The sequence below is a fragment of the Anolis sagrei genome, chromosome 2 (genome assembly GCF_037176765.1).
Source record: "Anolis sagrei isolate rAnoSag1 chromosome 2, rAnoSag1.mat, whole genome shotgun sequence".
In the NCBI taxonomy this organism is placed as follows: domain Eukaryota; kingdom Metazoa; phylum Chordata; class Lepidosauria; order Squamata; family Dactyloidae; genus Anolis; species Anolis sagrei.
Genome location: NC_090022.1, coordinates 1,393,895 through 1,418,833, shown reverse-complemented (window position 1 = coordinate 1,418,833; position 24,939 = coordinate 1,393,895). Strand labels below are relative to the sequence as shown.

The window sequence follows — 24,939 nt, the reverse complement described above, 5'->3', positions numbered from 1 at the left end:
TACAGCGTTTTGGGTTTTTGGGAGTTCCAGTTTCCTATAGGAGGGCAAGAAGCAATCCCCTGGGGGAAAGATGCCACGTCCATCCCTCCTTTATTGAGCCCCCAGGCGCGACGGCACATAGTTGCTGGAATTTATAGTTCACATACAACCAAAGAGCATTCTGAACTCCACCAACAATGGAATTGAACCAAAATTGGCACACAGAACCCCCATGACCAATAGAAAATACTGTGTTTTCTGATGGTCTTTGGTGACCCCTCTGATAGCCCCTCGCGACCCCTCTAGGGGTCCCGACCCCCAGGTTGAGGAACACTGCTCTATAGGAACGCTTTTCTCATATTACAATTATAACTTCTTTTTAAATCCTTACTCCAGAAATCTTTTTCTCACCTCTTATCTCCCCTAACAATACTTTAAAAACTTGTATCTATAGAAGAGGTGAGAGCAGACGTCCCTGCGTGATCCCTTTTTGAATTTCACATGGTTTGCTTAGGCTTCCATTTGCAATCACTTGTGCCGTCTGTCTGGTGCATTGGTTCCCAACCTTTCTTTGACCAGGGACCTCTTGACCAGGGCTCACTCTCCAACATTAGTACCAAAAGGGTTACAAATCGGTTTTTGGTCAACATTAGATTCGGTTTCGGTTTTTGGGGTGCTGATTGAGAAAATTGCATTGGATAGAACACATCACCTGTAGTTTCTGATACAGAACGTATGCCACCCAGTAGTCACCATCTGCTCGCCCATAGAATACCGTATTTAATAATCAGTTGTGGTCTATCCAATGCAATTTTCTGGATCAGCACACCAAATAACCCCAGATGTAAAAACAAAGACACCAATAATTTTTTTTTTTGGTCTGGCTGTGTTATTATTTATTTATTATTATTATTTTATTATTATTATTCAAACTTATATGCCGCCACTTTCCTAGGGCTCGGAGCGGCTTACAAGAACAAACTAGAATCTAACACAATTTAAAACAACATATCAAAGATCAAAAGCCTGTCAAAACAGGTATGTCTTACATGCCCTGCAGAAAGCTGATAAGTCCTGCAAGGCACGGACTTCTGGTGGCAGAGTATTCCAGAGCGATGGTGCTACTGCTGTGAAGGCTCTCCGTCTGGTTGCTGATAGATGCAAGGTCTTAAAACTGGGAACTTCCAATAGATCTTGATCCTCAGAACGGAGGGATCTCTGGGGTTGGTAGGGGGTGAGGCGGTCCCTCAGGTACATCGGCCCCAGACCATGCAAGGCCTTCAAGGTGAGTACCATCCCTTTGAAAGTGATCCGGTGCTCAATTGGTAACCAGTGCAGCTGCAGTAAGATTGGTGTTATGTGGCATCTCATCGGAATTCCCGCAAGAAGCCGAGCAGCTGCATTTTGTATCAATTTGAGCTTGCAGATCACCAGCAAAGGTAGGCCAATGTAGAGGGCGTTACAGTAGTCCAGTCTTGAGATGACCGTGGCCTAGATCACCATAGCGAGGTTGTCCCTGGACAGGGAGGGGGCCAGCCGTCTAGCCTGTCGCAGGTGAAAGAAGGCGGTTCTGCTAATGGCAGAGACCTGGGCCTCCATTGTCAGCAGAGGGTCCAAAAGGACTCCCAGACTCTTGACCAAGGATGACGGGCGTAGTGCCTCGCCATCCAGGGTAGGCAGCTGGACATCCCCACTGCCCGGTTGACCCAACCATAGGATCTCTGTCTTTGCCGGATGGCACGCAGCCATCCAGTAATGGCCTTGAGGCACTGATGGAAACAGAGTCCGGTCGGCCTTCCATCTTCAGCACCAGCTGAGTGTCATCAGCGTACTGGTAACACTCAAGCCCAAAACCTCGAACCAGCTGAGCAAGTGGTCGCATATAGATGTTAAACAACAGAGGGGAGAGAATGGCTCCCTGAGGAACCCCACAAGAGAGAGGGGACCTCTCAGAGACCAGGCCTCCCCTCTCCACTCGCTGTCCACGGTTGAGAAGAAAGGAGGACAGCCAGTTTAAAGCTCTCCCCCTGACTCCAGCAACAGCAAGGCGGTGGGTCAAAAGATTGTGGTCAACTGTGTCAAATGCTGCTGTGAGGTCCAATAACACAAGCAGCGCCGACCCACCTTGGTCAAGCTGGCATCAAAGTTGTGATCTATCCAATGCAATTTTCTGAATCAACACCCCAAAATAACCCCAGGGACAGATGTAAAAACAAAGACACCAAGAAAAAAAATTTTTTTTGGTCTGGCTGTGTTATTATCCATGGATTTTCTTAACGCTCACGTTAAAAAAAAGGAGGAAGAGACTGAGGCTGAAAAAAAAAGTGGCACGCAAGACTCAAGAAACTGTCCTTCACAGCTTTAACAACAACAATGACGACTTTGGAGAACTACACAGGGTCTTACAAAGGGTTGCGTTCCCATTACAACTCTTGTGTTGGCAACGAGAGGTGATAATAACAATAGTTACGTTGGGGGACTCTTCTTCTCTCTGTCGCTCTCCTCCAATGGCGCCAGTGAAGCCACGAGAGGGTGAGGACCACAGCGCTGTCCCCTCCCTCTCTTCCTTCTCTCCCTCTCTCTCCTCCAATAGTAGCACACACACACACACACCCGGCCACGGACCTTATTTTAGGTCTCCCGTCCATGGGTTGGCAACCACTCGTTTGAAGCAAGTGTGAATGTGGCAATTATCAAGCTTGAATAGCACTGAGAAGCTATGGAGCAGCAAAACCAGGAAAGGCAGATCTTCTGCTTTGATCACCTGGATTACCTGGCAGTGTAGAAGGGACCTTAGCTTTGTGGGTTTTAAATTTTGTTAAATGTAGAGGTTTTAGTGCTATACAATACAAAAATCTACATACGAGGGTTATCTGGAAAATAAGATTACAAGGCACGTAGCTCTCACGGGGGATTTTCTTGGGGGAGGTTGGTATCACTGCTCTGTAGCAAAAACCCAGTGAAAGCGAACGAGCAGTGCCAGTCGTCAGCTGCTCATCGACTGGCTGAGGGCATGAACGCTGCTGCAATTCATCGCAAGAAAAATCGTGGCATCAGTGTTTTTGGAAAAATCGTGGCGTCAGGGTAAGATTGTAGAAACCTTGCGGAAGGAAGAGAAGAAGGAAGGGATGAAGGGGAGAATGAAGTAAGGAAGGAGGGAGAGAGAGAAGGAAGAAAGGGAGGGAGAGAAGGGAAGGGAAGGAAGGGAGCAAGGAAGGAAGAGCGGAAGAGAGGCAGGAAGAGATGAAGGGAGGAATGAATAAAGGAAGGAGGGAGATGAAGGGAGGAATGAAGTAAGGAAAGGGGGAAAGAAGGAAGGGGGGGCAGAGAAGGGAAGAAAGAGATGAAGGAAGGGAGCAAGGAAGCAAGAGCGGAAGGAAGGGATGAAGGGAAGAATGAAGTAAGGAAGGAGGGAGAGAAGGAAGAAAGGGAGGGAGGAGAGAAGGAAGAGTGGAAGAAAGAGAAGAATGAAGGGATGAAGTGAGGAAGGAGGGAGAGAAGTGAAGAAAGGGATGAAGGAAGGGAGCAAGGAAGGAAAAGCAGAAGGAAGAGAGGAAGGAAGGGATGAAGGGAGGAATGAAGAAACGAAGGAGGGAGAGAAGTGAACAAAGGGAGGAAAGAAGGGAGCAAGAAAGGAAGAAGGGAAGGAAGAGCAGAAGGAAGGGATAAAGGGAGGATTGAAGAAAGGAAGGAGGGAGAGAAGGGAAGAAAAGGATGAGGGGAGCGAGGAAAGAAGAGCAGAAGGAAGAGAGGAAGGAAGGGATGAAGGGAGGAAGGAGGGAGAGAAGGAAGAAAGGGAGGGAAGGAGGGAGAGAAGGGAGGAAAGGGATGAAGGAAGGGAGCAAGGAAGGAAGAGTGGAAGGAAGAGAAGAAGGAAGGCATGAAGGGACGAATGAAGAAAGGAAGGAGGGAGAGAAGGGAAGAAAGGGATGGAGGGAGCAAGGAAGGAAGAGCGGAAGGAAGAGAGGGAGGAAGGGATGAAGAGAGGAAGGAGGGAGAGAAGGGAGAAAGAGAGGAAGGAAGGGATGAAGGAAGAAAGGAGAGAGAGAAGGAAGGGAGGGATGAAGGAAGAGCAAGGAAGGAAGAGCGGAAGGAAAAGAAGAAGGAAGGGATGAAGGGAGGAATGAAAAAACGAAGGAGGGAGAGAAGAAAGGGAGTAAAGAAGGGAGCAAGAAGAGTGGAAGGAAGAGAAGAAGGAAGGGAGGAAAGAGGGAGAGAAGGAGGAAATGGATGGAAGTATGGAGAGAAGGGAAGAAAAGGATGGAGGAAGGGAGCAAGGAAGGAAGAGCGGAAGTAAGAGAGGAAGGGATGAAGAGAGGAAGGAGGGAGAGAAGGAAGAAAGGGATGGAGGAAGGGAAGAAGGAAGGAAGAGGGGAAGGGAGGGATGAAGGGAGGAAGGGGGAGAGAAGGGAAGAAAGGAAGGCAGAGAGGGAGGAAGGAAGAGCAGAAGGAAGAGAGAAAGAAAGGGATGAAGTGAAGGGGGAGGGAGAGAAGGAAGGGAGGGAGGGAAGGAAGAAAGTGACGAGGGAAGGAAGAGCGGAAGGAAGAGATGACGGAATGGATGAAGGGAGGAATGAAATAAGGAAGGAAGGAAGGGAGGGAGGGAGCAAGAAAGGAAGAGCAGAAAGAAGGAAGGGATGAAGTGAAGAATGAAGTAAGGAAGTGGGAGGAAGGGAGGGAGGAGGGAGAAAAGGAAGAAAGGGAGGGAGACAAGCAGGGCAAGCCTCCCTTCCAGGAGGGAGGGAGAGAAGGAAGAAAGGGATGTAGGAAGGGAGCAAGGAAGAACGGAAGGCAGAGATGATGGGTAGAATGAGGTAAAGAAGGAGGGAGAGAAGGATGAAAGGGAAGAAGGGAGCAAAGAAGGAAGAGCAGAAGGAAGGGATGAAGGGAGGAATGAAGAAAGGAAGGAGGGAGAGAAGGGAAGGAAGGAAGGGAGCAAGGAAGTTAGAGAGGAAGGAGGGAGAGAAGGAAGAGAGGGAGGGAGGGAGAAAAGGGAAGGAAGGGAGCAAGAAGGAAGAGCGGAAGGAAGAGAGGAAAGAAGGGATGAAGAAAGGAAGGAAGGAGATGAAGGAATGAAGTAAGGAAGGGGAGGAAGCTAGGAAGGGAGGGGGGCAGAGAAGGGAAGTAAGGGATGAAGGAAGGGAAAAGGAAAGAGGGAGAGAAGGGAAGAATGGGATGAAGGATGGGAGCAAGGAAGGAAGAGCAGAAGGAAGAGAGGAAGGAAGGGATGAAGGGAGGATTGAAGAAAGGAAGGAGGGAGAGAAGGGAAGAAAGGAGCAAGGAAGGAGGAGCGGAGGGAAGAGAGGAAGGAGGGAGAGTAGGAAGAAAGGGAGGGAGAGTGGAAGGAAGAGATGACGGAATGGATGAAGGGAGGAATGAAGTAAGGAAGGAAGGGAGGGAGGGAGGGAGCAAGGAAGGAAGGGATGAAGTGAAGAATGAAGTAAGGAATTGGGGAGGAGGGAGGGAGACGGCAATGACAGTCATAGCCCAACGCTCCCTCGCAGGGCCCTTCTGCCTTCCCTAAAGCCCACTCCAGCTGCGCCCGTATCTTGGGAAGTCTGACTTGGCCACGGTAGTCCACCCTCTGGTTACATCCCGCTTAGACTACTGCAACGCTCTCTACGTGGGGTTGCCTTTGAAGACGGCCCGGAAGCTCCAACTGGTCAAACGTGCGGCAGCCATGATACTAACAGGAGAGGGACGTAGGGAGCATACAACCCCCCTGCTATACCAGCTCCACTGGCTGCCGATCTGCTACCGGGCTCAATTCAAGGTGCTGGTGTTGGCCTATAAAGCCCTAAATGGTTCCGGCCCAAAATACCTAACTGACCGCCTCTCGGCCTATGAGCCCTCGAGGACTTTGAGATCTTCCGGGGAGGCCCTGCTCTCGATTCCACCTCCCTCACAGTCACGGCTGGCGGGGACGAGAGATAGGGCCTTCTCGGTGGTGGCTCCTCGGCTGTGGAACACCCTTCCCGTGGACATCAGGCTAGCCCCCTCCCTGCTAATATTCCGCAGGAAGCTAAAGACCTGGCTATTTAAGAAGGCATTTGATCAATAGTGCAATGACTGGCAATTGACCATAGGAATGGAACAGCGGAAATGAGATTGGATTGTGGCTTGACAATGACTCAAATGATCAAGGGTCTGGAGAACAAGCCCCATGAGGAGTGGCTTGGGGAGCTGGGCATGTTTAGCCTGAAGAAGAGAAGGCTGAGAGGAGATATGATAGCCATGTATAAATATGTGAGAGGAATCCACAGGGAGGAGGAGGGAGCAAGCTTGTTTTCTGCTTCCTTGGAGACTAGGACGCAAGGGAACAATGGCTTCAAACTACAAGAGAGGAGATTCCATCTGAACATGAGGAAGAACTTCCTGACTGTGAGAGCCGTTCAGCAGTGGAACTCTCTGCCCCGGAGGGAGTGTGGTGGAGGCTCCTTCCTTGGAAGCTTTGAAGCAGAGGCTGGATGGCCATCTGTTAGGGGTGATTTGAATGCAATATTCCTGCTTCTTGGCAGAATGGGGTTGGACTGGATGATGGCCCAGGAGGTCTCTTCCCACTCTTTGATTCTATGATTCTATGAGACGATTCGGAATGTAGTAATAAATTTGTTAATAGGTTTTTATGATTATGATGAATTGTACACTGTTTTGCACTATGCTCTGTAGATTGCACTTGTTTTTTTGTCATGTTGTACACCGCAATGAGTCGCCCTTGCGGGCTGAGAATTGCGGTATATAAGCTCAGTAAATAAATAAATAAATAAATAAGGAAAGGAGCCCTTTCAAGAGAGTGTGTGGCCAGCCCGATATGCCCAATACCCGATATGCCCAAAATTGAATACTGGTGGTGTTTGTTTGTTTTTTTTGGGGGGGGGGGGGTGGCAGATGGATTCTGTAATTTGGGAGTTATAGTTTCTGGGATTTATAGTTCACCTAAAATCGAAGAGCCGTGAGTTCCCTTGACACGCACGTCTGCCTGCCTGTCCATCTCTCTCTGTTTGTCTGTGTCTCGATGTGTTTGTGGGCGAGGGATTCCCGACCGGCTCCCTCCTCCAGAGCCTTTTTTCCAAGGGACGCCTCCTTCCCAGGCTGAGCCCGCCTCCCGAGCACAGGCCTCAGGCCTCCCTCCCTCCTTGGGCCTCCGCCTCCTCCTCCTCGTGTCTGGGCCGGGCCCGAGGGAAGAAGGCCAGAAGGAGGCCAGGCCGTCCGGAAGGCCCACGGACAGTCACTCAATCCGTCTCCGATCCCTCCGCCCACTCCCCCGCGAGAGGATTCCACTCTACCTGGGAAGTGTGGCTGCCTCTCCCTCGGCTAGGCCCAACCGGAAGAAGCGCCGCCCTCACTTCCCTCTGTCTCCAAGCGCCTAGCCGTGACGTCACACAGGAGACCTACTTCCGCCCGGCGCTGTCATGGCGGACGCCCAAAGAGGGGCGGGGCTTCGCCTTAAAGGAGCAGGACTGCAGGAAGGAGGCAGACAGAGAGAGAGAGAGAGAGAGAGAGAGGAAGAGGGAGGCCAGGCCTGGCAAAGGAGGGCCAGCCAGGCTGTGTTGGGACTGGGCAGACTGAGAGGGAAGCTGGGCCATGGGGAGGTCTTGGTATGGAGAAGGGTGGTAAAGGTAAAGGTAAAGGTAGTCCCCTGACATTAAGTCATAGAATCATAGAATCATAGAATCAAAGAGTTGGAAGAGACCTCATGGGCCATCCAGTCCAACCCCCTGCAAAGAAGCAGGAATATTGCATTCAAATCACCCCTGACAAATGGCCATCCAGCCTCTGCTTAAAAGCTTCCAAAGAAGGAGCCTCCACCACACTCCGGGGCAGAGAGTTCCACTGCTGAACAGCTCTCACAGTCAGGAAGTTCTTCCTAATGTTCAGATGGAATCTCCTCTCTTGTAGTTTGAAGCCATTGTTCCGCGTCCTAGTCTCCAAGGAAGCAGAAAACAAGCTTGCTCCCTCCTCCTCCCTGTGGCTTCCTCTCACATATTTATACATGGCTATCATATCTCCTCTCAGCCTTCTCTTCTTCAGGCTAAACATGCCCAGTTCCCTAAGCCGCTCCTCATAGGGCTTGTTCTCCAGACCCTTGATCCTTTTAGTCGCCCTCCTCTGGACACATTCCAGCTTGTCAATATCTCATGCTGACTCTGGGGTGTGGTGCTCATCTCCATTTCTAAGCCGAAGAGCCAACGTTGTCCGTAGACACCTCCAAGGTCATGTGGCTGGCATGACTGCGTGGAGCGCTGTTACCTTCCCGCCGGAGCGGTACCTATTGATCTACTAACATTTGCATGTTTTCGAACTGCTAGGTTGGCAGAAGCTAGGGCTGACAGCGGAAGCTCACGCCGCTCCCCGGAATCGAACCTGCGACCTTTCGATCAACAAGCTCAGCAGCTCAGTGCTTTAACCCACTGAGAAGCCTGAGGGAGATATTATTATTATTATTGTTATGTATAAATAATTCTTTTATTTGCTTGTGGCTTTCTCTTTTCTTGAACTGTATGTTTATTTTTTGAGTTGGTCCAGGCACATTGTGCCATATATAAGCCACCCGGGGAGATGGAAGCGGGATACAAAAATAAAGTTATTATTATGGACCCTGCTATATGTGGCTTCTACTGAGATCACTACAAAAGGAGAGGAAGTGGGAGGCCCAGGAAAAGGACATCCCTCCTCAGGAGGCCCAAAACAACCCAAATTCCCCAAATCTGTAAACAACCAGGTCTCTCTTCATCTGGCCTCCCTCCAAGACTCCTGAAGTCTTCCTGTGGGGAAGGATTATGGGAGCTGGAGTCCAAAGAAGTAACTAATAATGTAATATCACAGGACCCTTTATTCCATTTTGGGCATTGGGTTAATATATACTTGATCAACTGCTGCCATCAGAAATGACAAGTAAATGTTAAAGCGGTGGCAGATAATCAATGTGCATTTTCCTTATTTCTTTCTAAATCCAGATCTACATGAATGAATACAAACACATGTGACCCCATGAGGAAAAAAGCCTTCAATTGCAAGGACTTGGGAGACCTCTTTGTCTTGGACTACAACTCCCAGGGTCCTCCAACCATCATGCCAGGACTTTTTGCAGGGTTTATGGGAGTTACATTTCAAGAGAGCCATTCCCTCCACTCTCTGGAGCAGGAATTCCCACACTCCATTCCTCCAGGATTTCTTGGACTTCAACACCGAGAAGCCTCAACTGTCTTGGACGAAGATCAGGGATTCTGGGACATGGAGTCCTCAGGAAGTGGAAGGCCAGGGCTTGGGAAGGGAGAATGCTTCCATGGCTGAACAGCTCTTACCATCATGAAAGGCTTCCTAATGTTTAGGTGGAAGCTTCTTTCCTGCAGTTCGAATCCACTGCTTTGTATCTTAGTCTCCAAAGCAGTAGAAAAAAACTGGCCCTTTTCTCCTCAATGGGACATCCTTCCAAATATTGGCTCTCCTATCCGCTCAGCCTTGATTTCCTCCAAACTAAACATTCCCAGCTCCCTCAGCCATTCCCTATCGCCCTTCTCTGGAGACATTCCAGCATCTCAAAATCTTGCTTGAATTGTGCTGCCCGGAACTGGACGCAGGGTCATTCCAGGAGAAGTTTCATCAAAGCATAGAAGAGAGTGGACTAAACTTTCCTGGATCTAGACCCATTGGGACAGCCTAGAATCACATTGGGACAGCCTAGAAGCACATTGGGACAGCCTAGAACAGAGGTTCTCAACCTTCCAAATGCCACAACCCCTGAATACAGTTCCTCATGTGGTGGTGACCCCCAACCATAACATTATTTTTGTTGCTACTTCAGAGCTGTAGATTTGCTACTGTTATGAATCATAATGTAAATATCTGATATGCATGATGTATTCACTAGACCCAATTTGGCACAAATACCCGATACGCCCAAATTTGAATACTGGTGGTGTTTTGTTGTTTTTTTTTTGGGGGGGGGGGGGAAGGCAGATGGATTCTGTAATTTGGGAGTTGTAGTTTCTGGGATTTATAGTTCACCTAAAATCGAAGAGCATTCTGAACTCCACCAATCATGGAAAGGAATCAAACTCAGCACACTCCCATGACCAACAGAAAATACAGGAAGGGTTTGGTGGGCATTGACCTTGAGTTTTGGAGTTGTAGTTCACCTACCTCCAGAGAGCACTGTGGACTCAAACAATGATAGATCTGGACCAAACTTGGCACGAATACGAAATATGCCCAAATGTGAACACTGGTGGAATTTGAGGGAAATAGATCTTGACACTTGGGAGTTGTATTTGCTGGGATTTATAGTTCACCAACAATCAATGAGCATTCTGAACTCCACCAACGATGGAATTGAACCAAACTTGACACACAGAACTTCTATGACCAACAGAAAATACTGGAAGGGTTTGGTGGGCATTGACCTTGAGTTTTGGAGTTGTAGTTCACCTACAACCGGAGAGCACTGTGGACTCTAACAATGAGAGATCTGGACCAAACTTGGCACCAATACTCAATATGTTCAAATATGAACCCTGATGGAGTTAGGGGGAAATAGACTTTGACATTTGAGAGTTGTAATTGCTGGGATTTATAGTTCACCAACAATCAAAGCACATTCTGAACCCCACCAATGAGAAAATTGGGCCAAACTTCCCACACAGTAAATACTATTTTCTGATGGTCTTTGGTGACCCCTCTGACACCCCCTCGTGACCCCCCGAGGGGTCCTGACCCCCAGGTTGAGAAACACTGGCCTAGAAGCACATTGGGACAGCCTAGAAACACATTGGGACAGTCTAGAATCACATTGGGACAGCCTAGAAGCACATTGGGACAGCCTAGAAGCACATTGGGACAGCCTAGAAGCACATTGGTACAGCCTAGAAGCACATTGGTACAGCCTAGAATCACATTGAGACAGCCTAGAATCACATTGAGAAAGCCTAGAATCACATTGAGATGTCCTAGAAGCACATTGGGACGACCTAGAATCACATTGGGACAGCCTAGAATCACATTGGTACAGCCTAGAAGCACATTGGGACAGCCTAGAAGCACATTGGGACAGCCTAGAATCACATTGGCTTTTTAAAACTGATGTATCACACTTTATTATTGTTATTCAAAGACAAAAAACAAAACAAAGCATGTTTATGCAAATGACAGTTTTGCTATTTATTTTTCTTTTACACACATTATAATTTTGGATTTTTTGAAAGGACATAGAACACACACGGACACACACCTTGCACAATAAGAACAAACACTAGTTTATGAGTCTCACTTGCTCTATGATTTTTATCTCAATTGACTCGGTTTCCTTTCAATGCTGTTCTATGCTTCATCCGTTCAGTTAACGTGTCCATCTCAACTGATTCATGAGTCCAGTTACATCTTGCTTGGACTACTGCAATGGTCTCTATGTGGGGCTGCCTTTGAAGATACTTTGGAAGCTTCAAGTGGTTCATAGACCAGCAGCCAGGTTAATTGATGGACCGCCATAAAGGGAGAGAACCCTTCCCGTGTTAAGGCAGCTCTGCTTGCTGCTGGTCCGCTTCTGGGCTAAATGCAAAGTGCTGGTGATTACCTATAAAGCCCTAAACAGTTCAAGCCCAGACTGTGAGAAACCGCATCTCTGTACACAAACCAGCACGAGTGCTGCAGTCTGCGGAGGAGGCCCTCCTCTCGGTCCCACCCCGATCCCAAGCAAGGCTGGTGGGGATGAGAGTTGGGGGGGGGAGCTTCTCTGTGATCGCCCCCTGCCTCTGGAACTCCCTCCCTAGAATACTAAAAATGGCCCCATTTATGCACTCTAGCTTATGGAGAGGAGGAGGACTAGTACATCTTTATATTCCCTCGGCCAGATATTGGACACCTACCTCAGCTCCTTGGAAGGCATAAACTACCTTATGCTTTTAATGTCTTCTTAATCTAACTTGTAACATTGGAGGGTTTAATCTTGGTAAACGCGTGGGATTTATTAGATTATGTTTATTTCAGTTTTAATTTTGGGTTATTATTTAGTTGAGTTCATAGGTTTATATCGAGATTGTTTTATCTATTGTTTTTTACTTGATTTATCGTTTGCATATTTGTGGCACTGAAGGTTTTCCATTTTGTTCTTTGCTGGAAACCACGCTGAGTCCCCTCGGGGAGATAAGGTGGGTGACAAATACATTATTATTATTATTATTATTATTATTATTATTATTATTAATCAGAACAGACAAGCATCCTGAGCTCTGAAGATCACCTGGGAAGGAATCCCACTGGAGCACTGCAGCGCACCCAAATACCTGGGAGTCACGCTCGACTGTGCTCTTACCTACAAGAAGCACTGCCTGAACATCAAGCAAAAAGTGGGTGCTAGAAACAAGATCATACGAAAGCTGACTGCCACAACCTGGGGATCACAACCAGATACAGTGAAGACATCTGCCCTTGCGCTGTGCTACTCTGCTGCTGAGTCTGCATGCCCAGTGTGGAACACATCTCACCACACTAAAACAGTGGATGTGGCTCTTAATGAGACATGCCGCATTATCACGGGGTGTCTGTGCACCTACACCACTGGAGAAATTACACTGCTTAGCCGGTATTGCACCACTTGACATCCGCCAGGAAGTAGCAGCCAATAGTGAAAGGACCAAGGCAATGACATCTCCAGCTCATCCCGTTTGGATATCAGCCAGCACATCAACGACTTAAATCTAGAAGACGCTGAACAGACTTCGCTCTGGCACCATGAGATGCAGAGCCAACCTCAAGAAATGGGGTCACAAAGTGGAATCCACGACATGCGAGTGCGGAGAAGAACCAACCACTGACCACCTGCTGCAATGCACCCTGAGCCCTGCCACATGATGCACAAGGGAGGACCTTCTTGCAGCAACACCAGAAGCACTCCAAGTGGCCAGCTCCTAGTCAAAGGACATTTAATCAACTACCAAACTTGCAGATTTTGTGTTTTGTTCTGTTAGAAATGTAATACAATTGACTGGTTGCCCTGACATGACAAATAAAATACTTGGTTTATCATTTGTTTGTGGCATTGAATGTTTGCCATTTTATTATTTGCTAGAAACTGCCCTGTGTACCCTCGGGGAGATAGTGTGGTTGACAGATAAATTATCATCATCATCGTCATCGTCATTATTATTATTATTATTATTATTAATCTTCATCAGCCGTTGTCATCATTCTTTGTCTTCCATTCTCTGCAGTTAGGGAGATGTGCTGTGTATCCTAATGGACCCTTTGCCAAAGATGATGATTAAACAGTCTCAAATGCAGAAATGAGTTCACTCTACGCAGGGATAAGTACACAGAAAGCAAGACTGATGGTCTCGTGTACCAGGGCTCTCCCGGTATAAAGTCTGAGGAACACAAGCTAGGCCAAGACAATATGTACTTATAAGAAAGCTAAAATCTTGAGTCCGGTTAAAACACAGCAACACAGTTGGAGAAACAATGAACACAAGTCAAACTCAAGAGTCCAATTAATGCAATCAAGTCAAGCACTGCAGATCCAGGTCAGGAGGAATAAACAAAAGCCAAGGTTACAGCCCAATAGTCCAATGCCAGGAGTTCATTCAACAGAGTTGATAAAATAACAAGCAGGAAATCAAGAGTACAAAGCGAATTCAGATTCCCAAAGTCAAGCCAGAAAGTCAGGAATACAAAGACCTGGTTCATAAATGAAACCAGAAGTCAGTCCAGATTTTAAAGTTAACTATTCAGGATACAACAAAGTCCAGAAATGGGTTCCCGGTACATAGCTGGAGTCCCAAATTCTGACTGAGGGGAAGTAGAGCCAAGGCATGAGTCAAAAGTATGAAGATATGATGTTATCTGCTACCAAAGAGCTATTCTTTTTTCAGAACCCTTTTTTCCAGAGATCTCAGCTGCTGCTCATTTCAGCAAACCTTCACAGATCATCCTAGAAGCCTGTGATGGGTTTCCTTGTGGAGGAGGCTAGGTGAACCCCTTCGGAGCTTGTTGCAATACTGAGAAAAGTGCTCCTCTGAGTGAGAACTGCTCCCAGTAGCTACCGGCCAAGGCCTCAAAAACTGAAGCTCTTTCCCCATTCCATGCATTTATATGGCTTCTCCCCTATGTGGGTCCTTTGATAGGAATGCAGATTGTTACGCTGACTGAAACTTTCTCCACATTCTATGCATTTCTATGGATTCTCTCCTGTGTGAGTACTCTGATGGGACCATGGAAATGTCCACTCCAACTGAAGGTTCTCGGCATTCCATGCATTTATGTGGTTTCTCCCCCATGTGGGTCCTGTGATGGGTATAAAGATGTCCATTCCGTCTGAAGCACTTTCCACATTCCATGCATAAATATGTGGCTTCTCCCCTATGTGGATCCTTTGATGGGAACGTAGACTGTCACTGCGAGTGAAGCTTTTTCCACATTCCATGCATTTATGTGGCTTCTCCCCTGTGTGGGTACTTTGATGGGAACGTAGATGTCCACTCTGACTGAAGCTTTTTCCACATTCCATGCATTTATATGGCTTCTCTCCTGTGTGTGTCCTTTGGTGGGTACGTAGATTGCCACTCGTACGGAAGCTTTCTCCACATTCCACGCATTTATGTGGCTTCTCCCCTGTGTGGGTCCTTTGATGGGAACGTAGATTGCCACTCCGATTGAAGCTTTCTCCACATTCCATGCATTGATATGGCTTCTCCCCTGTGTGGGTCCTTTGATGGCAACGTAAACTGCCACTGAAGCTCTTTCCACATTCCATGCATTGATATGGCTTCTCCCCTGTGTGGGTCCTTTGATGGCAACGTAAATTGCCACTATGAGTGAAGCTTTCTCCACATTCCATGCATTGATATGGCTTCTCCCTTGTGTGCGTCCTTTGATGGGAACGTAGATTGCCACTCTGACTGAAGCTTTCTCCACATTCCACGCATTTATGTGGCTTCTCCCCAGTGTGGGTCCTTCGATGGGAATGTAGTTTGTCACTGCGACTGAAGCTCTTTCCACATTCCATGCATTCATATGGCTTCTCCCCTGTGTGAGTCCTTAGATGGGAACGTAGACTGCCACTCTGACTGAAACTTTCTCCACATTCCATGCATTTATATGGCTTCTCCCCTGTGTGGATCCTTTGATGGGAATGTAAACTGTGTCTCCGACTGAAGTTTTCTCCACATTCCATGCATTTATATGGCTTCTCCCCTGTGTGTGTCCTTTGATGGGAGTGCAGATTGCCACTCTGAGTGAAACTTTCTCCACATTCCATGCATTTATATGTCTTCTTCCCTGTGTGGATCCTTTGATGGGAACATAGATTTCCACTCGTACGGAAGCTTTCTCCACATTCCACGCATTTATATGGTTTCTCCCCTGTGTGGGTTCTTTGATGGGAACGTAGACTGCTACTGACACTGAAGCTCTTTCCACATTCCATGCATTTATGTGGCTTCTCCCCAGTGTGGGTCCTTTCATGGGAACGTAGATTTCCACTTGTACTGAAGCTTTCTCCGCATTCCATGCATTGATAGGGCTTCTCCCCTGTGTGGGTTCTTTGATGGCAACGTAGACTGCCACTGACACTGAAGCTCTTTCCACATTCCATGCACTGATATGGCTTCTCCCCTGTGTGGGTCCGTTCATGTACAATAAGATTACTTTTGCTTTCAAATTGTTTTCCACATTCCATACACTGATGTAACTTCTCCCCTGTGTCTGATCTAGGATAGGGAGGTAGGGGACTTGCCATTCTTTTACACTTATAATTCAAATATGATGGCAGGGTTTCACACATACAACCTCCTGAACAGCAGTTTTTGTATTGCTGTAGCCTTCTGCTCGTTTTCCCAAGCGTCTGTTTTCAGTACAATCTTATCTCATCCCCCCTGCCACCTTAATACCACAGGTATGTAGCTTGAAATATATTTTTCTACTGCTTATTTTTTCTTGTTGTCTTTTCTGTATATCTTGAAGTCACTTTAGACTTAGAACACTCCTCAGGCAAAGCTCTCACAAGGTGTTCTTCGCAGAACTTGTTCAGAAGTTACCTGCCAGACAAATGAGAGGAAAATCTCTTCAGGAGTTGAACAGAGTAAGATATCATGGAATTTAACGAGGAAGTCTAGTGCTGTAGCAAACCCAGGGGAAGAGGGAAGGTGCCCATTGACTGGTGACAAATACTTTGACACTTGCCAACAACGAACAATCCCTCCTCAGGTACAAAGGGGATGGGGCCCAAAGATTCTCTGTCTGCGATTTCTTCCACTACAAGTTGTTCAAGGAGGGGCCTTTATAATTCCAGCCAGGGGGGTCCTGGGCCTCTCTCAACTACAAATTCTATAATCCCGCAGGGAACTGACACAGGACTTCAAAGGGGAAGCACGCTCTTCTCCTACCTGGAAGGCCAGACGCTAACTTTTCTGAGGCTGCAGGGATTCTTCCTCCGCGTGGCTTTTTGGGCCTTCTCCTTTTGAGTCCACCCTCCCCTCCTTTCTTTGCAGGCTCCTCTGCCCTCCTCTTCCTGCCTCCCAAAAGCATTGACATCCTTCCCACCCTTCCTTTGCTCATGAATGGGAAGCGGTGGATATGCTGCAGCCAATCCAGGCTGCATGGATTACCTCCAACTCCGCAGTGTTATGTGTCTGTTTTGAAAAATGTGTTTCTTGTTTTCCTGAAATGCAATTGTTTAGATTTTACTATTGAAGCTTTTCTGATTAATGGTTCATGAGTTGTAATTTATTTTAAAAAGGAAGGCATGATAATGCAGACCTGGAGACTGGAATTACATCAAGATCTGCACCAGGAGATTCGACTTCCGGTAGCGGCAAGATGGCGTGTGCCACGGTTTGCTGAAGCTCCTCAGCAACCGTTCCTTTCGTGACCCTAGGTAGAGCATTTTTGCTCCCCCAACCCAACAGCGAGAGGCGGGTTGGAGCGTTCAGTTGGTGGGTACTACAAGTCGAGACATTATGTTCCCCAGCTCGACATAGTGCTATACCAGCCGACTGCGCGAGGGGACGACAAGGGTACTCGACAGTTAAGCTGTGCGGGTTTGCACCGGTCGCTATTTCAAGGGTACAGAAGCTGACAGAAGGAATAAGAAAGAAAGAAAGGAGTCTGGACATCGTGAGCATCGTCGGGCAAGATAAGATCTTCACACCCCATGAGAAGCCCCCCCCCCCCCGTGTACTTACTCCGAGAGTATCGGCTTCAGTGAGTACTTACTTACTTACTCAGAGTAGCCTCCTCAGCGAGGTACCCGCGAGGCTCTCCTCCAAGTGAGAAGCGAGAGAAGCGAGAGAAGCAAGAGGCGAGAGGGCAGCGCGAAAGGCGAGAGGCGAGAGGGCGAGAGGGCGGCGTGCACCGGCGCTGGTGTCGGCGTCGGCAGGGAGAAGCGAATTGAAAACGAAAGCGAAAGCAGATGGAACTTGCCCAGGCGCCATAGAGCCGTGGAGCGAGCCGTAAATCACAGACCGCAAGTCGCAATCTGCCGCTGAGGCCGTGGACGCAAATTAACAGGGAACTGCGGAGCGTCCCAGCAGTGGTCCCAGAGTATCGTTGAGCAGAGTGGAAGAACTGGAGCCATAAAGCAACCCTAAACAAGCCTATATCCAGACTCAAACGGTCTTTGAACAGGCTCAAAACGGACTGCTAGCCCAAGCAAAACGGACTTGCAGCCGTGTAGCCGTGTAGCCGCATAGTTGAGACTGTGTGCGGGAGCAAACTCGACTATTCCGCGGATACGCCGAGCGAAAGCGGTGAGCACCCACGATAACAGCTGTAGGAGTACCTCCAAGGCGCAGCCGGCACCTAGAAGAGCATACACAGGAGAAACAACACCTTCGGGCGCCCAAATTGCAGCGAGATTGCAGCGAGAACTTCCCGTACAGACCTCGGCGTAATCGGGGTGACCAATGAGTTGTTTTCCTGCCCAACAAGTTTTTGCGAGCTTCACTTGAGAGCTTTTAGGGAAAAACCTCTAACGGCAAGGGATAAACACCAGAAAAGAACATGCAAAAGCCGTGAGTAGCTAAAAGAACAACCAGTATTGAATAACATTAATAGCGAGGAGTGAGCGAGGAGGACTTTATGTCCTGCATTCTTCTTCGTTCCGGACCATTGAAGACCTAAGTTGTGAGTCTCAAGTGTCAAGTGACTATTACTGTTACATGGCTGTTAATGTAAGTTACTGCCCTATCTGAATTTCAAACCGATATTGACTGGAAAAGCCGGACTAGTTTGTAATAACACAAATATCGAATAGACAACTGAAAGACCTGGAAGCATTTAATCCAGGGGGATCTAGAGTCAAGAGTTGAATCGGATTTTAGATGTAACAACATTGTATACTTTCCGAACTCCCATTAGGTCCCAGTCAGATCCGGCACAGAGACTTAAAGACATTATTTGATTGCAACATAAGAAATTACTGTCTGATTTACTAGATATTGTGAGATATTGTGAGGGTTTGACTCTTGTGTACCTATGTACCTCCCTATCACCCCTCCCTAATAGTCACTGTTGAAGGCTCTGTTTGGCCACAACTGTAAGGATTTGTCTCCTTTGTACCTCCTTATTCACCCCACCCTAATAATCCTCCTTCCTTCGAGTCTGCCTAATAGATACTGAGGAAAACCTAGATTAAGCAGGACACTGACATGTAGATTAGTAATGTATATATGCCTTTAATGTTCCTAGTGTCCCAAGTCAAGAAACCACTGTTAGTGTAATAGGCTTTCCCGTAATATACCTTCCCACCTTCTCTTCCTGAAAAGACCAAGATAGTACCAGACCAATAGGCACACATTCAGAAAGCTCGTTGAGTTCTAATTGGTGTAATCAACGCACTGTAATCTGCTGGTTTTGCATTGAATTATCTCCGCTGTCCCTCCCAAAACCCCTCCCTAATACATTCTCAATATTTCCTAAACATATCCGCACTGTGTAGTGATAACTAGAGTTACTGGGTAAACTTGACCGTTTTAGAGAGCTGCTATTCATTGTACTACTTAGCGGTTACGATTGTTGCTTTACTGCTGTCTAGATTTGATCCCCATGTACCTCCTTATCACCCCTTCCTAATAGCCCTTAACTTAATTGCTATTCTGCGGATACTGTGTAGATTTACACTCTTAAAAACTATCTGTTACTCTTCCGTATTCACTGTTATCATCTTAGGCAACCTGTGATTTATACTTTGTGGACAGATTACCTTATACCAACCTCTTGCCTCCTATGATACGATTGCAAAAGTGCTTACTAACAAATTATCTTTAAAGAACAGCAAGAGAAAAGGGGAAAAACAAAAACAAAAACTAGTAGCATAACAATGGCGGCTTCGCAAAAAGGGAAAACAGAAAAAGAAAAAGACAAAGAGTTCGAGAAAAAAACCCCACTCAATACAAGAAAAGGCTCCCTGCCTGAGGAGCCCACAATAAAAGACCTTATGAAAGAAATACTCAAAATACAAACAGAAATAAAGACAATCCAAAACAATCAAGAAGCACAAAGCAAAACTAGCAAGAATGAGAGCGAAACACTGAAGAAAGACATGAAAGAGATGAAAGAAGAGTTACATTCACTACAATCACTGATGAAAGAAGAAATGACCACAATAAAAAATGAGGTAGGGAAACTAAAGCAGGACAACATAGACTTAATTAAGGACAACACTACAATTAAGAATCACCAAGAAATAGTAAAGAAAAAAATGAGAAGTATGGAGGAGGTAATGGACAGAGTTCAGAATCAGCAAGAAATGATGGAACTTAGGGAAAAAGAGAACCAACTTAGATTCAGAAATGTGATAGAAGAGGAAGAGGAAAATATAAGAGAAGTTATAGTCGACTTGATTACGCAATTAACGAAAAAAAGAAAATCAGATGTTGATCTAGAAATTGACAGAGTCTTCAGGATACAAACATCACATTCCAGGAAATTTAAAACCCCGAAAGACATCATTGTACAATTGCTGAAGAAAAACACTCGGGATGAGATACTTAGAGAGCACTCAAAAACACCAGTACATCACAAAGGAAATAAAATTGTAATCCTAAAGGAGATACCAATATCAGTACTCGAAAAAAGACGCAAGTATTATTTCCTGACTGATGAATTGAAAAGAAGAAATGTGAAATTTAAGTGGGAAAAGAGGGAAGGCTTAACAACAACATGGAATGAGAATAAGTACTGGCTTACGTCCGAAGCTAAAGCAAGAACCTTCTGGGAAAAGTATCTGAAAAAGAAAAACGATAACAGAAAAGGAAACGAAGAAGAAGGGAAAGGGAAGGGTACAAGCTATTATAAAGACTATACCGACAGTGTAACAAAGAGACTCGACCTCCTAGACGACGACAACGAAAAAGGAAGAAAAAGAGCAAGAGAAATATCCCCAGGAAACTACACCTTCCAAAAAGAATTAAATAAGACAGATATAGACCAATCAATTAATAAAAATGACAACGATGGCAAGAAAAATTAGAATTTACTCAAATAATGTTAACGGATTGAACAACCCATGTAAAAGAAAAAAAATTTGGCACCGTTTAAAGAAATGTAACTATGATTTAATTCTTTTACAAGAAACACACATATCCAATAAACATATATCACACCTAGAATGTAAAGCGTTGGGTAAAAGTTATTATGCGTCTGGATTAGAAAAAAAAAGAGGTCTAGTCACGTATGTTAAAGAAAACACCCCCTCTGAACTAGCATTCAGAGACTCTGATGGCAGAATATTAGGAGTTTTGATAAAAATTGAAGATAAAAGTATTCTGGTTTGCAATATATATGCGCCTAATGAGACGAAAAGCAATTTTATAAAAACCCTAAAAAAATACATTTTGGAAACCGACTACGATGACCTATTACTCATGGGGGACTATAATGGGGTGGTAGACATAACTAAAGATAAATCAACTAAGTCACTTAAAACAAAACAAAGACAATCAGGAACCCTCCCCAAGACCTTCATGGAGCTAAAAGAAGAACTGGGCTTAACAGATATATGGAGATACCACCACGATAAAGAGACTGATTATACGTTCTTCTCCAACAGACATTCAACGTGGTCACGTATCGATATGGCCTGGGTAACAAATACCATCATACCAGATATAACCAAATCTGCAATACTACCCATGACCAACTCCGATCATGCACCCATAGAGCTACACATTCAAAACCAAAAACAAGAAAAGACCTCATTCAGATGGCGACTGGACGACAAATTACTTTCAACACCAACAGAACTGGAAAAAAATAAAGGCTTATTAAATGAATATTTCAGTTTAAATACGGAAAAAGACACCCCCACCAAAATCATATGGGATGCCCACAAAGCATTTATAAGAGGCCATCTAATAGAACAAGCCGCGAGGATAAAAAAGGCCAGGAACAGGGAACGCGAAAGGCTAGAAAAAGAACTTACCAGACTAGAAGGAAAGCTTAAGGCAAACCCAAAGGACTCCAAGATAAACCACCAATTGAACATACTAAGAAAAAATATAGACACACTTCTATTGGAAGAGATGGAAAAGAAGTTGAAGTATACCAAACAATACTACTTCGAAAATGCAAATAAAATAGGAAGAGCACTTGCTATGAAAATTGCAGCCAAAAAACAGAGTAGACAAATAACTAAGATAATGGAGGGGGATAAACCTGTGTACAAAACAAGCGAAATCATAAGCCAATTCACGAAATTCTACAATAACCTATACAAAGATGAGAATATCCCCAAAGAAAAAATAATGCAATACTTAGCAAAACAATCTATTCAAAGAATTACAGATGATCAACGAGAAAGACTGAACAATCCAATAACTTTAGAAGAAGTTTCAACAATAATTAAGAAGTTACCATCTGGCAAAGCTCCAGGCCCGGATGGCCTAACTACAGGATATTACAAAACCTTCCAAGAGATATTAGCCCCACACCTGCAGAAAGTAATGAACAAAGTTATGGAGGAAGGAGACCTGCCTGACACATGGAAACAAGCTACAATCTCACTAATCCACAAGAACCACACAGACAGCACATCAGTAAAGAATTACCGCCCCATCTCACTCCTCAATACAGATTATAAAATATTTACGGCAATATTAGCATCCAGACTAACCAAGATACTAACAGAAAGGATTGATGAAGACCAGGTTGGCTTTCTGCCAGGAAGACAACTGAGCGATAACATAAGAACAGTAATCAATGTTATCGACTATTACGAAAAGAACATCCAAAAAGAAGCTGCTCTTGTGTTCCTCGATGCTGAAAAAGCATTTGACCAAGTCAACTGGGACTTCATCATATATCTACTCAAAGAAATGGATATAGGGTACCAATACTTAAATGCTATCACCTCCATTTACACCTCACAACAGACGAAATTGGTTATCAATGGACAATATTCCGATAACATAGCAATCCAAAAAGGCACCAGGCAGGGGTGCCCCCTATCCCCCATTCTTTTTATAACAGTCCTAGAAGTACTTTTGCAGAGAATTTCGATCAATAAGGAGCTGAAAGGACTGAAAGTCAAAAACCAGACATTCAAAACTAGAGCGTTTGCAGATGACCTTGTCTGCTTTATTGAAAACCCAATAAATAATATCAATATATGGCTGAAAGAAATAACCGACTTTGGAGAAGTCGCGGGCTTCAAAATAAATAAAGATAAAACTCAAATAATAACAAAAAATATGAATAAAACCAATAAAGACAAATTACAAAACATCTCAGGAATAAAGACTACAACTGAAACTAAGTACCTAGGAATAACAATAGCAGCAAACAATGCTCATTTAACAAAAAACAACTACGAAAAAAAATGGAAGGAAGTTAAGAAGAAAATCAACGCCTGGAACTCGCTAAACCTTTCCCTACTGGGCAGGATTGCCACAATAAAAATGAACGTCCTACCCGATGTCCTATTCTTGTTTCAATCTCTGCCAACTTTAAAATCCAAAACCCTCCTCAGTAAGTGGCAGAAAGAAATCACCAAATTCATCTGGAAAAGTAAAAAACAAAGAATAAGCCACAGAAACATGATTGACGACAAGAGACGGGGGGGCTTATCCCTCCCCGATTTACAATTATACTATGAGGCAGCGTCGTTAAGATGGATAAAGGACTGGGCGACTTTAAACAAACGCAAAATCCTATCCCTAGAGGGTTTCGATTTACATCAAGGCTGGCACGGCTACCTATGGAGAGGCAAAGCGGAAAAAGAGAAGTGCTTCAAAAACCATCCAAGTAGGGCTGCACTTCTCAAAGTCTGGGACAAGTACAAAGACAGATTCTACAGAAAAACTCCCTTATGGTTTTCACCGAACGAAGCTCAGCACATGAGAGACCTGCCAAGAGATAAATGGCTTACCTATGCCCAACTTCTGAAAAAAGACCCTCGTGAAACCAAATTAAAATCCCAGGAAGAACTTAAACAACTTGACGAATCTATCTCCTGGTTCCAATACCAGCAAATACTAGAAAACTACAGAATCGACGTCAAAAGTGGATTCCAGATTCAAGAAACCTTCTGGGACAAAATACTTAAAATCGAGACCAAGCTAATTAAAAGAATTTATCAGCAGCTCTTAACATGGGCAACAGAAACAGACCAGGTCAAACATAACATGATCCAATGGTCTAGAGATATAGGTAGACCAATAAATATGACAGAGTGGGAGGAGGTCTGGCGCCAAAAAATCAAATACACATACTCTACAGATATGAAAGAAAACTGGTATAAGCAATTCTATAGATGGTACTACACACCAGACAAGATATCCAAATTCAGCAAGGGGAAAATAAAAAATACATGTTGGAAATGTGGGAGACATAAAGGGAGTTATATCCACGTATGGTGGAAATGTAGGAGAATAAAAAACTTCTGGCAAAAAGTGAATAAAATTACACAGACAATACTAGGAGAAAAAATAAAACTTAAGCCGGAAGCAATGTTGCTGGGAATTACAGACCCACTCAAAAACAAAAACTCCGACAAACTATTCTTCTATTTTACTACGGCAGCCCGAACAGTTATAGCGAAGGTTTGGAAATCTAAAGAAATCCCCTTGGTGGACCACTGGTTGTTAAAAGTATGGGATATAATGAATATGGATATCCTAACCCATAAAATATCTCAAAGTATACCTAAACCACCAAAAACCAATTGGAAAAGCTTTATAGAATACATTAACAGATCAAATAATGAAATTAATATCAGTATAGAATGGTGAAAGCTCTCAAGGGAATGATACTAACCATCCGACGTATGATTGTCACATAGAATATAAGGGCAAATTATTGCCCACTACAATAATTATTGTCCAGAACATCCTGGGAAGTATTTTAATGTCACTAGGGTTATTCAAGGTGGTGGATATAGTTATAGTTAGGTCTCACAACCCCCTCCCCTCATCCAGGTAACCCAACCCTAACGTTCGCGAAACCTCAATGTTTCACTTATTCGGAGTTAACATACTCAAATTTACTCCGAACCCTTCTCCCCTACCCCCCCACTATGCCCCAACACCATCCCCTACCACCGTTAACGGAGGAGGAAGGGGGGGAGAAAACTAAATGGGAAAAGGAACAAGAAGAAATTAACTAAACCTTAAAATCAATTAAGGGGGGAGGATTAGGGGGGGATTATTAAGGAACACGAACAAAAATATATATCCGTGCCAATATGATGTCACATACGAAAATAATGCAATGTTTGGTATTACCGTGTATGTCATGTTTGTCATATGCATCTGTATTGTGTGTCATTGTTTTGACGTGGGCACTTGTACTGTGTGTTAAATGTTACTGTTGTATGTTCTTCAATGTTACAAAACCAATAAAAAAAAGATTTAAAAAAAAAAAAAAGATCTGTGGTGTACAACATATAAAAAACAATTTACAATAAGGCAATTACACAAACAACAATAGCAACATCACTATTAATAATACAATTACACTAAATCATTTGCGACGTCT

The 24,939-nt window shown here is 45.0% G+C and overlaps 3 protein-coding genes across 3 annotated transcripts in view; 1 reads left to right on the top strand and 2 right to left on the bottom strand.

The window, feature by feature from the left end:
• Positions 1-7,289, bottom strand: part of LOC132766343 (prefoldin subunit 6-like) — an 88,335-nt gene extending 81,046 nt beyond the window's left edge. The window contains exon 1 of the mRNA XM_067464992.1: positions 7,266-7,289. The gene's annotated coding sequence lies outside the window, so the exon portion shown is untranslated. The remainder of the gene's footprint in view (positions 1-7,265) is intronic.
• The window catches only part of LOC132765349 (bromodomain-containing protein 2), a 463,888-nt gene that overhangs the window by 119,520 nt on the left and 319,429 nt on the right, over positions 1-24,939 (top strand). The gene's annotated exons all lie outside the window — the stretch shown is intronic.
• The window catches only part of LOC137096221 (zinc finger protein 135-like), a 45,288-nt gene continuing 34,390 nt past the window's right edge, over positions 14,042-24,939 (bottom strand). The window contains exon 2 of the mRNA XM_067464920.1: positions 14,042-16,004. Within this exon, the coding sequence (XP_067321021.1) occupies positions 14,144-15,751 (1,608 nt within the window). The 5' untranslated portion in view covers positions 15,752-16,004 and the 3' untranslated portion in view covers positions 14,042-14,143. The remainder of the gene's footprint in view (positions 16,005-24,939) is intronic.